We start from the raw sequence: 13,500 nt of genomic DNA, 5'->3' as shown, positions 1-13,500 counted from the left end.
ATGTTATATAGCCAGCATTGTTCTTTGTGGATATTTTTGTATATTACCTTTAAAAAACAACACCCAACAGCTGAAGATCTATTCGTAAAACCACCCCTTCCTAAGTCTATTTTGTTTCTGATGCCTTCACAATTGTACTTCTTTGGTTACAGTGGCCAAGAATCAGATTGCTATGTTTCCCCTTCTTGCAGGAGTAGCTAAGGAAGAATTTGAGGCGGCGTCATGGCGGAACCAGAGAACCTTGAGGTGATGGTTAAAACCTTGGACTCTCAGACAAGGACTTTCACAGTGGAAGAAGAGGTGAGAAGCCTTAGCCGGGGTTGCAGCCAGAAGGTGGGAGGGTAGTGAGGGGTAACTACAGTGGTACCTCTTGTTACAGACGCTTCAGGTTACAGACTCCACTAACCCAGAAATTGTACCTCGGGTTAAGAACTTTGCTTCAGGATGAGAACAGAAATCGCGCGGTGGCAGCAGGAGGCCCCATTAGCTAAAGTGGTACCTCAGGTTAAGAACAGTTTCAGGACCTCCAGAACGAATTAAGTTCTTAACCCGAGGTACCACTGTACTAGGTTTTGGGTTCTGTCTTTTGAATCCATATATCGCTCGCTCCCCACTAGAAAAAGCCTTGAAACGATTCGCAATCACAATAAAAGTGCGTGACATTTTGAAACAGAGGCAAACTCAGTAGTTCTGCACGAAAATCTGCTTGAAGTTACCCCCGACGCCCATTTAAGCTGTGTCATTTAGGGGAGCAAAGTCATAGATTTGGAATCAGGTTCAGAACGGACCTCCAGAATGAATTAAGTTCTTAACCTGAGGTACCACTGTATTAAGGTGCTCTGGTGTAACTGTGGCAGGACATTTGTATCTACTGGGTGGTGGGGTCTGGAGGGCTCATGCCTTGGAGGAACAACTAAGGATCCCTAGGCCCAGTTGCTGACCCAGATGGCAGGGGCTGGTAGGTGGGAAAACACTAGCCAGGAGGCCTCTGGAAAATTAAAAAGAGGGGTGTAGATAGTCTGGCATTGTCCAGCTGTTGTCACAGATGCAGTGTGGTGAAAAATCCTGTCTCGTTCAACCCACAAGCGATGGCATCAAACTTTTTGATTAATTTTTAGCGACCCATTTCACATTGCATTCTTCCTTTCCAAAATGCCCATCTCAAGCTCAGTTCCAGTAGTTTTTATCCTGTGACAGGGCCATATCCAATGCCACAGCACTGCTGGTGCAACTGGTTTCCATGAGCACAGCAGAAGTTCTTCTGCTGTCTCCTCCAGCCCCTCGCACATCTTCATAATCAGCTGTGGGGAACCGGGGCATCCTCTGCAGCAGATTTGGGGTGTGTGTGTGCATATAGGGGAGAATGAGCACAAGTCCTGTTGCTCCTGTGGAACTCTACTGGTATGGCCTTGGATCATTTAGGGTAATTGAATAGGGGTTTTTTTTGCCACTCATGTAGCAACAGTGTGCTAGTGCTGTACAGAAGTTGTATACTCTCTGGAGGGTTTGTTATTTATTTGACTAATACTGACATGGAGCAGAGGCCTAGGACTGATGAGCAGCGGAGGTAGAGGGTTGCCCTGCTACGTCTTCTCAGTGCAGTTGTTTCTGCTTTGTAGATCACAGTGAAGGAGTTTAAGGAGCACATTGCAGGTTCAGTCAGCATCCCCTCGGAAAAGCAGCGCCTCATCTATCAAGGGAGAGTCCTTCAGGATGACAAGAAGCTGAAAGAATACAGTGAGTGGAAATTCCAGTGGGGGGTTGACGGGGGAGGGCCTGAGGAGTTCTTGCCTGGGGCGGGGAGGGGGGCATGGATAAAATGTTAAGTTGTGAGGTGCACTGAAAAGTGCTGGCTCCTGCCATCCCTCCCCAGAAAAGGCCCTTGAGCAAGCTCAGCATTGAATAGGAACATTGTATAATTTCCTTGTTTCATAATTACTTTTGAGGGCTCTCATAATTGCTGGCTGACCTAATATGTGCTACTGTTAATCACACTGCTCAACCGAGCCCCAAAATTTAAAAAGAAGCACATGTAAAATTGCCTGAGGAGGCTGCAATTTTTAAAGAGTGAAGGAGGTGCTTAGGTGTTTTCCCTCTCAATACCTCCTCCCGTGCTTTCTTGTTGCTGTTGTTTTGCCTAGCATCTTTCCATGCATGTTTTTATCTTCATAAACACACATCTGAAATGTGGGCCTGGATGAGGGCAGAACAGTCTGAAAGTAGATAATGACAAGCAGAAAATGACTGGCGGAAGAGAGGGTTAGGCACCCTCTCTGCCACTTCTCTGCTTAAAATACACCCAGCGAAAGTTCTTTTCATCTAAAAAAGGGAACTTTCTGAGCTTTTCCTATGTACATTTCCCCGCTATGTGCATCTTTACCCCTGAAGAGAGCTGCTTCTCAAAGAGCGTCAGTATGCCAGTCGAAGGCCCATGCTGATACCCTTTTTGAAACCCAAGACCCGCTCTTTGACTCCTCAACTTTGGAGGGTTGCCGGGAGGATAAAAGGCGGTTGCCCTTGTGACAAAACCTTCACGCTTGTCCCCTCTTCCGTGCCAGATGTCGGGGGCAAAGTCATCCACCTGGTGGAGCGTGCGCCTCCTCAGACACAGTCGCCCTCCTTGGGGGGCCCTTCTGGAGCCGGCTCGTCCTCCGTCCCTCACAACGGAGCAGGCCCCCGGGTGACGGGCCCAACTGTGCACGACCGCAATGCCAACAGCTACGTCATGGTGGGAACCTTCAACTTACCAGTAAGCATTATGGACCCGCAGCCACCCACGCAAGTGAGTTTTAGCCAGAGGGTGCTGCACTGCAGGGGAAGGGGGAGTGTTGTGCCTCCCCGTAATGCTTTTAGTGCTTCTCCTCCCCCCCCCCACAATAAAAAGGGGAGGAATTTGCTGGTGTTAACGCTACGTGGAGAGGGGGGCAAACACGGTGGTGGGGGCTTAGTAGCTGGGTGCTCTTGCATGCAGTCAGTGGCAGAGGGCGCTGTGCTGTACCTGAGCTGTTTTTCTTAACCCCAGACACTTTGTGATGCAACACGAGGGAAGGCATCCTTCTGCCTGGTCCTCTTGCCCTTTTGCAAGCAGCTGATGAGGGAGGATGCAAGGGAACCGCTTAGAGTAGCCATGGCAACACTTTCTCCTGCTGCTTGGGAGAGACCTCTAAAGGTCTGGTATTCGGAACGAGAAGCGGCGACCTTACCTATACGTCTCTACAGGGTCTCACTGGGGACAAATTCTTATCTGGCTTTGCACCTTTCATTGTATTCTCACAACAGCTGGCTTGTTGGCTTGTGTGGGCAGCATGCATGACCTCAGCCGGACTTGCAGGGGACGCAGGGAGGGTGGTGGTTTTGGCCAATGATGACAGTACAGTGGCCGCCCAGGAAGCAAGGCAAGGGCCACTTCTGAAATTACGCGTGCTTGTTAGTGCACTTCAAACGGTGGTGTGCTGGCCGGCTGGCGAATGAGGTCTTTCAAAATGATTTATAACTTGGATCGTTGCCTCACAGCATGGTCCTAAGCTTCAGAAACACTCCCTTTTGAGGCTTACTTCCAGGTAAGTGTGCACTGGACTGCAGCCTAAGTGCACGCCTTTCAAAACATGCACACAAACACACGTATAGGGATGAACCAGTTTTGGTCAGGCTCGCATCTGCTTCCCTCTGACCGTCTTTGTGCAGCTTGAGATAACGCTGCAGCTTGCATAACCTGTGAACTCACAAGAGCCCAGAGATTGCAGAACATGCGCTTTTGCCCCCAGGTTCAGCTCCCTGAGGATCCCAGTTTCCTTCTTAACAAAACACACATTTCTCATGCTTAGGGCTGTGACAGTTAAGCTTAAAAGCACCTGGTGAACTCTGAGAAGCCAAGGAGCAGCGGAATCAGATGGTCAGTTTGCAGGCAGGGTTTGGTTGGTGTTCTCCAGACCTCAGTGCTGGTTCCTGCGCCTAGCAGAGAAAGTCACGATTCCCAGTGCCTGCCTTCTGTGGTGCAGAATCTGGATTGCCGGGGCAGAGCACTAATTTTAGCACATGGAGGCTTGGAAGTAATGTTTGAATATGGTTTAGCAGTGTGTCTTGACCAAGCTTGTCTCGTGAAAAATCAGACTCCAGTCTCTGTGCAGCCAGCACTATGGGGCAGTATCTTTCAAGTGCTGCGTAATGTCAGAAGAGATCCTGAGGGCTGGGGGGGAAGCCGTGGTTTGATGGCGGTATTGTTTTCTCCTGGATTTCCTTGCCTTTCTTTCTGCTCCATTTTGTTATTTCTCTCTTCTCTTCCATCCTCTCCCCCCCCACTCCTATATTTTTTGTTTGTTTCTTTAATTTCCTCCCCCTCTGTCTCTTCCTTTTCTCTCCCCCCAACCCCGCTTCCCAAAGAGCGATGGATCGTCTGTGGATGTTCATATAAATATGGACCAGGCTCCCATACAGGTACAAGGGGGGTGGGAAGATGGGGACTTACTGACTTAAGGTTGTACATATTCTGTCGGGGGTGTGTGTGCGCACGTGTGTGTTTGCGTAGCAACAATGATTTGTTTCAGTAGCATCTTGGTGATGTTTGATTTCGGGTGTGTGTGTGTTTAATTTTCCATGAAATGTAATTTTTCCATGGTGATGTAAATCGATTTGTCCTTTTTTATAACTAATTTGGGCGCCTTCCCAAAATTTTGGGGAGTCCTAAATTGTTGTTTGGGTTCACGCTTTGACTGTTGGTGCGATGCAGCTGTGACCTGGTCAGTTGACAGCCAGCCTCTTATTTCACCGTAGCCAAATATTATGATTTCAAGACTGCCCTTGTGTAAGTGGCAAGCTGCCTATAGATCCAGACATTGCTGCCCTAGGTGGCTAGGCTGAGGGCAAAGGTGCCAGGAAGCAGTCCAGGCTTTGAACAAGGATAGGATCCTTAATAAAGGATAGGCTTTGCTGGGGGCACTTTGTTCTAACCTTTTTTTTTTTTTGAAGACTTCTTCCCCATTGAAACATTGGAACTCTGGACATGGTCTGGGGCTTATCCTTAGATGCCAGAATTTTTATGAACAGAGGGTGTCACCTCTGCTCAGCATCTCACAAGAACCCAGCAGGACTTCAGAGCATGACTCTTGCTAAATTCATGTTTGAAATCTGTGGTTCTTACTTCACTAGTCATGAGACAGTCTGGGGCTCCCTTTATCTCAGATATTTTCTTGTGTCAAGGCCATTCAGCTGCCTGGCTCCCACCATCTGTTTTCGGTAGACGCTTCCACTGGCAGCACATCCAAAGGATGGTGTCCCAAATCTGTGGGTTCAGTGTCCTTGGCGGCCCGTTTGCGGTGACTCCCAGGAGAATCCCAAAATGAACTTCCGAGGGCGTTCTAAGTCTTTAAATATTGCTGTTACCAAAACAACAACAACAACCCGTGCCTGAAATCTGCATAATGCTACTGAAACTACTGGGTGCCTGTCGCTGTCGTTCGGACCATGAAGTTAAAACTGCAACAAAAAGAAGTAAAGCATGAACGGTCATGAATTGCTTCCGTGTTGAAGAAATCACATTTCAGGCGCCTGTTGCAAGAAAAGAAGATAAAGCTCATTCATGTGCTTCCTAAAGGCTTATCAGAAGGAGGAGCCGGTTAGATGCCTCTAGGGGAAGGATTTCAAAGGGTCAGCATCACAACTGAGAAATCGCTGGCCCTCCCACGACATTGCTAGCAGCGTTGCCTATCCCTGAAGTTAGACTTGGCAGTTGCTGGCACGGGAATGGGCTGCAGCTGACTGTTAGAGCATCTCCTTGGCACGCAGAACTTTCCAGTTTCATGGCATCACGTGTTAGAACAGAGCTGGGAAGCTGGTGGCCTTCCAGCTGTTGTTGAACCCCAGTTCTGTTAGCCCCAACCAGCCTGCCCAATGGTCAGGGGTGAGAGGAGTTGTGGTCCAGTAACAATGGAGGGCCAGAGGTTCCCCATCCCTGAGTTACAAGGCCTGGGAAGCAGATAATGTGCAAGACCTTCTTGCTGTGACGCCAAGGAGATTTACTTCTGGGCAGGCTAGGCAATATTGGGCTTGGTTGGGGCCTGTCATAAGACGCCTCTCTCTCTGTTCTATGAAGGGGATCTCTGAGGTTCAGGAGGGCGGCAGTTTGGGGAAAACAGGGCGTAGGTTGGGTGAATCCAATCTGACTACTGGTGGTGGACTACACACATTCTGGCTCTTGAACCCTGTTTTGGTCTGGCCCTCTGAGTTCACCCCCCTTTTTTTTTTGCTTTGAGCAGAAGATGGAATAGGAGGGGCATGGTATTTGGTCTTAAATGAGCCCATTTTCCTTTATGGCATGAGCTCTGTAAGGGGGCTGGAGGGGGATTATGGTTCTGATTCAGAGAAGTGGGGAAAAGGGACTCTGGCAAGGTGAGCCCCTTCGTTTGATTGGGGTCCCTCTCCTCTCCTCTCGTTCCAGAGCGAGCCTCGAGTCCGCCTTGTTATGGCCCAGCATATGCTTCGGGACGTCCAGGGCATTCTGAACCGACTAGAGGTGAGCTGGCCTTTGAAACTTTTTTGCGGGGAGGGGGTGTATGCAGACAGGAATATATCAATGGCCTGTTAAAGCTTGAGGGAGAGGCAGTTGTTAAGATAATAATAATAAAATAAGTAGATTATCTGTTATGTTTTTATTATTGTGCTGTGTACTGTGATTTTAATGTACACCTCTCTGGGATCTTTTGACAAAGGGCGGTATATAAATTGAATTAATAATAATAATAGCAACAACTTAGAAGTGGGGCAGGGACACCTCCTTCTGGGCTTCAGCCACCACGTGCTCCTCCTTTTCTTTTTTTTAACCTTATTCCAAAACCAAAAAAGAATTACAAACATCAAATTCAAAATCCATATTTGTTTTGTAACATAAGCCTAATGTCAGGACTGGTCGTTGTCCTCTTCAGATCACCACACAAATGGTTCTTGTTCTTTTATAAAAGAGCCAGTGTGGTGTAGTGGTTAAGAGCGGTAGTCACGTAATCTGGGGAACCGGGTTCGCGTCTCCGCTCCTCCACATGCAGCTGCTGGGTGACCTTGGGCCAGTCACACTTCTCTGAAGTCTCTCAGCCCCACTCACCTCACAGAGTGTTTGTTGTGGGGGAGGAAGGGAAAGGAGATTGTTAGCCGCTTTGAGACTCCTGAAGGGGAGTGAAAGGCGGGATATCAAATCCAAACTCCTCTTCTTCTTCTTCTAAAACTTTTTATTGCGTATTAACAAAACCTTCTTATAAACGGTTCTTAACTATTATTCCTCAGAGTCACTTCTTTCAGATACCTTCTGAGCTCTGCTTCTCCGTGACCAGCCACCCTCAAAATGGCGAAGGCGCCCTTCCCTTCGCTTTCCCGCTCTTTTTTCTAACCTCCTGGCTAGAGCTGGCTTGTATCTCCCCTCCTCCCAATCTGAGCTAGAACTGAACCCTTGCCTTTCCTGGGAACAGCTGGTCCCTCCCTGTTGTTCCTCTTGCTCTCTTCTCTTCAATTCACTGCTCTCCTCCCCCCCTTGGGGAATGCTTTCTCCCTCTGGGAAACTGGAATCTTCTAACTCTAACTCTTCCCTGACACCTAATACATAGTTGACTAGATTAAAATATACCTAATTGCTATAGACTTCCCTTTGCAACGTAAATTAGAAATGCAACGTAATTAGAAATATTATATTAGAAATGTTTATAAATTCCCCTATACCCCCCACTCCCCTTCACCCATGCGTGATCTCAGTATTTCTTTTCATTTCTTCCATCTTGTTGTGTTGTTGTAGTTTAATAATTATCCAGTTGATTCTTTTATTATTTCCTTGCTTACCCCTGCACGTTTTGCACATTATCTATTAACATTCCAGTTCCGGAACCATATTTTTTCATGTATTCCTTCACTCCATCCCACTCTTTAATTATTCTCTGATTTGAATGGCCTCTAACGAGTGCCGTCAATTTTGCCATTTCCACAAACTCGCAGAGCTTGCTTTGCCATTCTAATAATGATAGTATTTTCTCCCTCTTCCAATTCTTTGCGATCAGTATTCTGGCCGCTGCTGTTGCGTAAAGAAATACATTTTCCTCACGTGCTCCTCTTTTTCTTAGGGCCGCACCAACGGCCAAGTTGCATCGGGACCCGAGGAGACGGCATCTGCCAGCCCCACCGAACGGGAGCCCATGGAGGGAGCCGAGTCTGAGCCTCCCAGTGAGCCCACACCAGCTGAGGAGACGCCCCCATCGGGGGCCGAGCCGCCCCCTACCGCTGAGGCTGCTGCGCCCAAGTGAGCAGCTGGCATACGGGGCAGGGAGGGCAAATGGGGTCCTGGCTGGCTTCTGTGGCCTGGCATTCAAAGGGGGGAGCTGCTGCGTGGTGGTGGAGGGGGTCGCCAAAACAAGAGGGTGGCTGGTGCAAAAGGGTCACAAAAGGGGGGCACCTGAGGAGGAGGGTGGAGTGGAGTAGATGGGTGAGCTCAGAAGGGAGGCCTTGCTGCTTCTGCCAGATTATCACCATCAAGGAGGCCTGAGCATCATCTGAGCACCCTTTCTCTCTTCCCCACAGCCACCCGTCCCCAGGCGAGTACGTGGAGGTCCTAGGGGAGCTCCGCGGGGTGGAGAGCAGGCTCCAGCCCTTCCTCCAGAGATACGAGGAGATCCTTGGAACGGCCAGCACCGCGGACTACAACAATAACGTAAGGGCAAACTCGGAGGTGTGCCTTGTGGCATCCCAGACCAGGGAGCAGCGATTGGAGTCTTGTTTTGCTTTCACGTGGGGGGTTGGGTATGTCCCCCACACCCAACGCTTTCTTTTCTATGCAGTGTGTTACTCCCACGGCAAATGCTGGGACTCAAATCTGTGTTTGGGAGCTGCTTGTCTTCCAAATCCTGACCGGTGGAGGCTTGTTGAGAAATGTTAGGGCGTTTTGTATGTTTCTGGGCTGGACCCGCAGGAAGTTCTGGGGCTGAATTTTGGCGAGCGTTGGGTCCGCTCGTCTCCTATCCCGCTGGTTGAGACAATGGACGATTATCTTTCATATGTTTCTGGGACAGGCTTGTTTGTTGGGAAGGGAAGCGAGTAGTGGGGGAAGCAGCTAGCTTGGCGTGCTGCGCGATGCCTTGCTGTGTAGATATCAGAAGTGAAGAATACAGCAAGCCAGCTTCACTCCATCAGAGTGCCTGTTGCTTTCCGCCACTGTTCCAGGAGGGAGCCACCCAGCCCCACTGGTGACCGTTCTTGCATGGGGTTTCCAATTAGAGAACCAGCCAGTTCCGCACCTGGTTTGCTTCAGCAGCGCTGCAGAGTTAGGTCCTTGCACCCCATTCACCAGGCCACCCTCCTGGTCGTTTTTAAGGTGCCCTTCTTGAAAGCTGAGCTCTGTTCCTCGTGAGCCTCTACCTGCCCCACTTCCAGTTTTCCTTCTAGCCTATTATATTACAAGGGGTTCCTGTCCTGCCCTTCGTAGGTTTCAGCTGGGAGGTGGGATTTGGCCTGGGTGTAGATGGGGTTGGCAGAGACTCCTGCTGGAATCTGAAGCCTGTGGCCACTCACTGTCTTTCTACTTCCTTTTGCGTTTGGCAGACGGAGGGCCGCGAAGAGGACCAGCGCATCATCAACCTGGTGGGGGAGTCTCTGCGCCTCCTGGGGAACACCTTTGTGGCGCTCTCCGACCTGCGCTGCAACCTCTCCTGCAGCGCCCCCCGCCACCTCCACGTGGTGCGGCCCATGTCCCACTACACAGCTCCCATGGTGCTGCAGCAGGCTGCCATTCCCATCCAGGTGAGTTCCCTGCTTGTGGATGGGTGGTTGGTGGCGGGGGCGGCGGGGGCGCTTTTGCCTTCCCTGGTTGAGGCATCGATTGCAGGCTGGCTTGCCAGCTCCGTGAGGGAGAGCAGAAAGGAGCAGCGGCGCCTGCAGCCTGCTCTCTCACTCTCTCTTCCAGATCAACGTTGGAACCACAGTCACCATGACAGGCAACGGCGCTCGTGGGGCCCCGGCCGGCTCAGAAGGCTCTGCTGCTTCCCCGGCTGCCCCCGCTGCCCAGCCCCGCACTTCCAGCCCCGTCGAGGCCGGGCAGCCATCCGAAGGGCCGCCCCCTTCGTCTTCCCCGGTGGTCACCCCGACTCAGACTCAGGCCTCCCAGACAGGCCACCCCCGCGTGATCCGCATCTCTCACCAGACGGTCGAGCCGGTGGTCATGATGCACATGAACATTCAGGGTAAGGGCTGCCCAGGTTCCTTCTTGGGGAGCCGAAAGGGGGAGAGAGAGACGGATTGGGGGGCCCTGGAGAAGGGGGGGGGGAGGGCACAGAGCCGTTTTTTTTTCTGGCTCCTTTCTGGCATTGGCTTATCAGGTCATTTGTAATAATAATAACAACGACAACAACAACAATTTACTATTTATAACCTAACAACATCAACAACAATTTACTATTTATAACCCAACAACAACAATTTACTATTTATACCCTGCCCATCTGGCTGGGTTTCCCCAGCCACTCTGGGCGGCTTCCAACAGAATATTAAAATACACTAACCTATTAAACATTAAAAGCACATAAAAATGTGCCCAGGTGTAGAAGGGTGCCCAGGGCTTTGCAGTGTACTGGTCTGGCCTGGGGGGGTGGGGTTAGGCCCAGAGGTCTCTGATTGGCTGAGTTCCGCATAGGTAGCAAGGAGGGAAAGAACCCAGGAGAAAAGGGGGAGCAGAAGAAGAGAGAAAGTGGGGACTCAAGGGGGAGCGATGCCGCAGATCTCTCCTAACAAAGCCCCCCCCCCCAGATAGAATAGGTGGGATCCTGCGCCGTTCAGTTTCTCTGGGAGGAGGCGGGGGAGTCTGTGACACTTGTTGTCGTTTTAAGTTCTGCTTGCCTCTCTCATCCTTCAAGACTCAGGTTCCCCAATGGGTGGGAGCGGCTCAGCCGGAGTGCCACCCACAGGACCCGCCGGACCCCCTGGGCACCCTCAAGGAATGGGTAAGGAGGGAAAACGGAGGCTGGGGTGGGGGGAGAGCGAGGGCTTTGTATGAGATTGCACATCGTGACTGTGGGCTGTTGGCTGAGCCTGCCCGGGTTTTTTTGTGTTCTCTCCCACCCCCAAGGTGGCACCGCTCACATGCCGCTCCCCAGCCTCCCGCCAGAGTTTATGCAGGCTGTCGCCCATCAGATCACCCAGCAGGCCATGGCAGCGGCCGCATCAGCGGCGACAGGTAACGGCACAGGAGGGCGCTGAAACACAGCAGAGGATCCTGTTTTGGGGGTGGGAACGGTTGATTCTTTCCCTCCCCTTCCGTGTTGTTGTCAGTACGCAGGAAGCTGCCTTAGGCTGAACCAGATCGCTGGCCCATCGAAGCCCTTGTTGCCTACACTTGACTCTCATCGAAAATTTACATGTCACTGCCATAGCATACCGTATTTTTTGCTCTATAAGACGTACCAGACCACAAGACGCACCTAGTTTTTGGAGGAGGAAAACAAGAAAAAAAATATTCTGAATCTCAGAAGCCAGAACAGCAAGAGGGATCGCTGCGCAGTGAAAGCAGCAATCCCTCTTGCTTTTCTGGCTTCTGGGATAGCTGCGCAGCCTGCATTTGCTCCATAAGATGCACACACATTTCCCCTTACTTTTTAGGAGGGAAAAAGTGAGTCTTACAGAGCAAAAAATACGGTAATTGCTACATGGGATGTGTCGTCTTTATACACTAATGTACCTTTGGACACAGTAAAATCTCTAATCCAAGAATTGCGAGTTGATCATAATCAGTCTTCTCCACCAGTGCATTTTTTATTTTTATTTCCCCCTCCAAAATTTTTTTTTATTCATTTTATAACACAAATAAAGAACACAAACAGAAGAACAAACAATACAAACAAATTCTTGTCATAGCCTTATTTTCTTAAACATTGTTAGGTGGGCTTCCCCAAGTCCCACCTATCTGATTTTCATTTTACTAACAGTTCATTTTTTAATGGAGATTCTAGATTTAGTTCTATCGAATAATTTCTTTTGGTTTGGTTTGAAGTACTTCATTCAAAAAGCAAGGTGTAGCTATGGGCTCGAAACGTGCTCCCAGTGTGGCTAATATCTTTATGTGGAACTGTAACAACCCTTCATGTGGATGATTGGACTCTATGAACAGACAGGTGGAATAGATACTTAAACATGTATGGATCTTATGCATGAACTGATCCACTGGATCTTCTGCTTTTTTTGTTGAACCTTATGAGACTTCCGTTGAATTCTACAATTTGATACAGTGAATATTATACCTTATTTATTCAAAAGTACAGCTGGTTACAGCAGCTCTAGGGCCCGGATTTTGAACTGGGCGGACTTCTACCTTCCTTTTCCTGTTCCCTAGGCCAGCAGGTCCCCAGTTTCCAGTCGGCTCCGACGCGTGTCGTGATCGCCAGGCCCTCTGCTCCGTCTGTGCGGCCCACACACCCTGGGTCACCCCAGGCACCGGGACAAGGGGTGAGGACTAGGGCGGAGGGGAGCATCTTTTCCGAGAGGGGATCGCTGTTCCCCGCCGGCCGTCTTCTACCGAATCTCTTTCTCTTTTGTAGGGCCCTGGCCTCGGGGGAAATGCTTCTTTGGCCCAGATGATCAGCGGGCTGGTGGGGCAACTCCTCATGCAGCCGGTGATAGTTGGTAGGTGGCAAGAGGCAGAGGGAAGGGGAAGTGTGGGGTGACGTTTTCGTCGTGTTTGGAATGGAAACATGCGGGTGGGTCGTCTTGCAGTGATCACTTAATGGCAGTTGGACCTCATCAGTACATAACTCTTCTTCTGGAATGGTTAATGGCGTAGGGGATTGTGTATGACACAGAGAGAATGAGAGAGAGAGAGAGAGAGAAAGAGAGAGAGGGGGGGGGCAGGGTGCTGACTTTGTCCAATGAAGGTTTGCATGCAAACAGCACTATTTCGTTTTCATTGTGCAACCCTATATTAGGATTTCAAACTCTTTCAGACTGTTTATTGGTGGCAACTATAAATACATCTATTCATTTAAAAAATACATGCAAACAGTGATTTCAAGATGTGCTGGCAATTGCAAATCTCAGACCCAAGAGTGATAGCCAAGGACCACGTGTTCTTCAGGCTGTGAAAATTTAAATTCCAAAACAAAAAAAAGCTGAATTCCTCAACCTGTATAAATTCTGCAATTCAGACACTTCCATAATTCTGTTTTTGCTGGTAATTGAGAGGAGAGCAAAAAAGAGAACTGTATCTCCAAGGTGTTGTAAAGGATGAGTGTTTTGCTATTTAATTTTCCCCACAGGTTTCTGCCCAAGTGCCTTTTCCAAAGCCTCACTTGTTTTTTGTTTTTTTACAAACTGATTAAAAAACAGTGTCTGTAGGAGAAAAATCTGATGGGTTCCTGTAAGCCCTAATTCAGCTCCTCTGGTTTCCATGATTAGGCAAGGTTTCCTACACGCTTCCAAGCATAGCTTTGCATTCTGTCTCCAGATGAGGAGACATTCCCTACTTGTTCCCTGTTCCTGAAAGCCCTATGTAGC

General features: G+C 49.6%; 1 protein-coding gene across 9 annotated transcripts in view; it reads left to right on the top strand.

Annotated features, from left to right (window-relative positions):
* BAG6 (BAG cochaperone 6) overlaps positions 1 to 13,500 on the top strand; it is a 30,208-nt gene that overhangs the window by 4,572 nt on the left and 12,136 nt on the right. For 6 of the 9 annotated variants that reach the window (XM_053379089.1, XM_053379081.1, XM_053379080.1 and 3 more), the window contains exons 2-14: positions 192 to 300; positions 1,620 to 1,737; positions 2,559 to 2,782; positions 4,381 to 4,434; positions 6,434 to 6,508; positions 8,094 to 8,269; positions 8,548 to 8,677; positions 9,565 to 9,762; positions 9,926 to 10,202; positions 10,872 to 10,958; positions 11,084 to 11,191; positions 12,344 to 12,456; positions 12,549 to 12,633. In XM_053379089.1, the coding sequence (XP_053235064.1) occupies positions 223 to 300; positions 1,620 to 1,737; positions 2,559 to 2,782; positions 4,381 to 4,434; positions 6,434 to 6,508; positions 8,094 to 8,269; positions 8,548 to 8,677; positions 9,565 to 9,762; positions 9,926 to 10,202; positions 10,872 to 10,958; positions 11,084 to 11,191; positions 12,344 to 12,456; positions 12,549 to 12,633 (1,723 nt within the window). In that variant the 5' untranslated portion in view covers positions 192 to 222. The remainder of the gene's footprint in view (positions 1 to 191; positions 301 to 1,619; positions 1,738 to 2,558; positions 2,783 to 4,380; positions 4,435 to 6,433; positions 6,509 to 8,093; positions 8,270 to 8,547; positions 8,678 to 9,564; positions 9,763 to 9,925; positions 10,203 to 10,871; positions 10,959 to 11,083; positions 11,192 to 12,343; positions 12,457 to 12,548; positions 12,634 to 13,500) is intronic. The other 3 variants (XM_053379086.1, XM_053379087.1, XM_053379088.1) reach the window with 3 other exon arrangements.

The sequence above is a fragment of the Podarcis raffonei genome, chromosome 2, assembly GCF_027172205.1.
Source record: "Podarcis raffonei isolate rPodRaf1 chromosome 2, rPodRaf1.pri, whole genome shotgun sequence".
Taxonomy (NCBI): Eukaryota; Metazoa; Chordata; class Lepidosauria; order Squamata; family Lacertidae; genus Podarcis; species Podarcis raffonei.
Note: the sequence above shows the minus strand (reverse complement) of the source record. Positions and strands in the feature narration are given on the sequence as shown.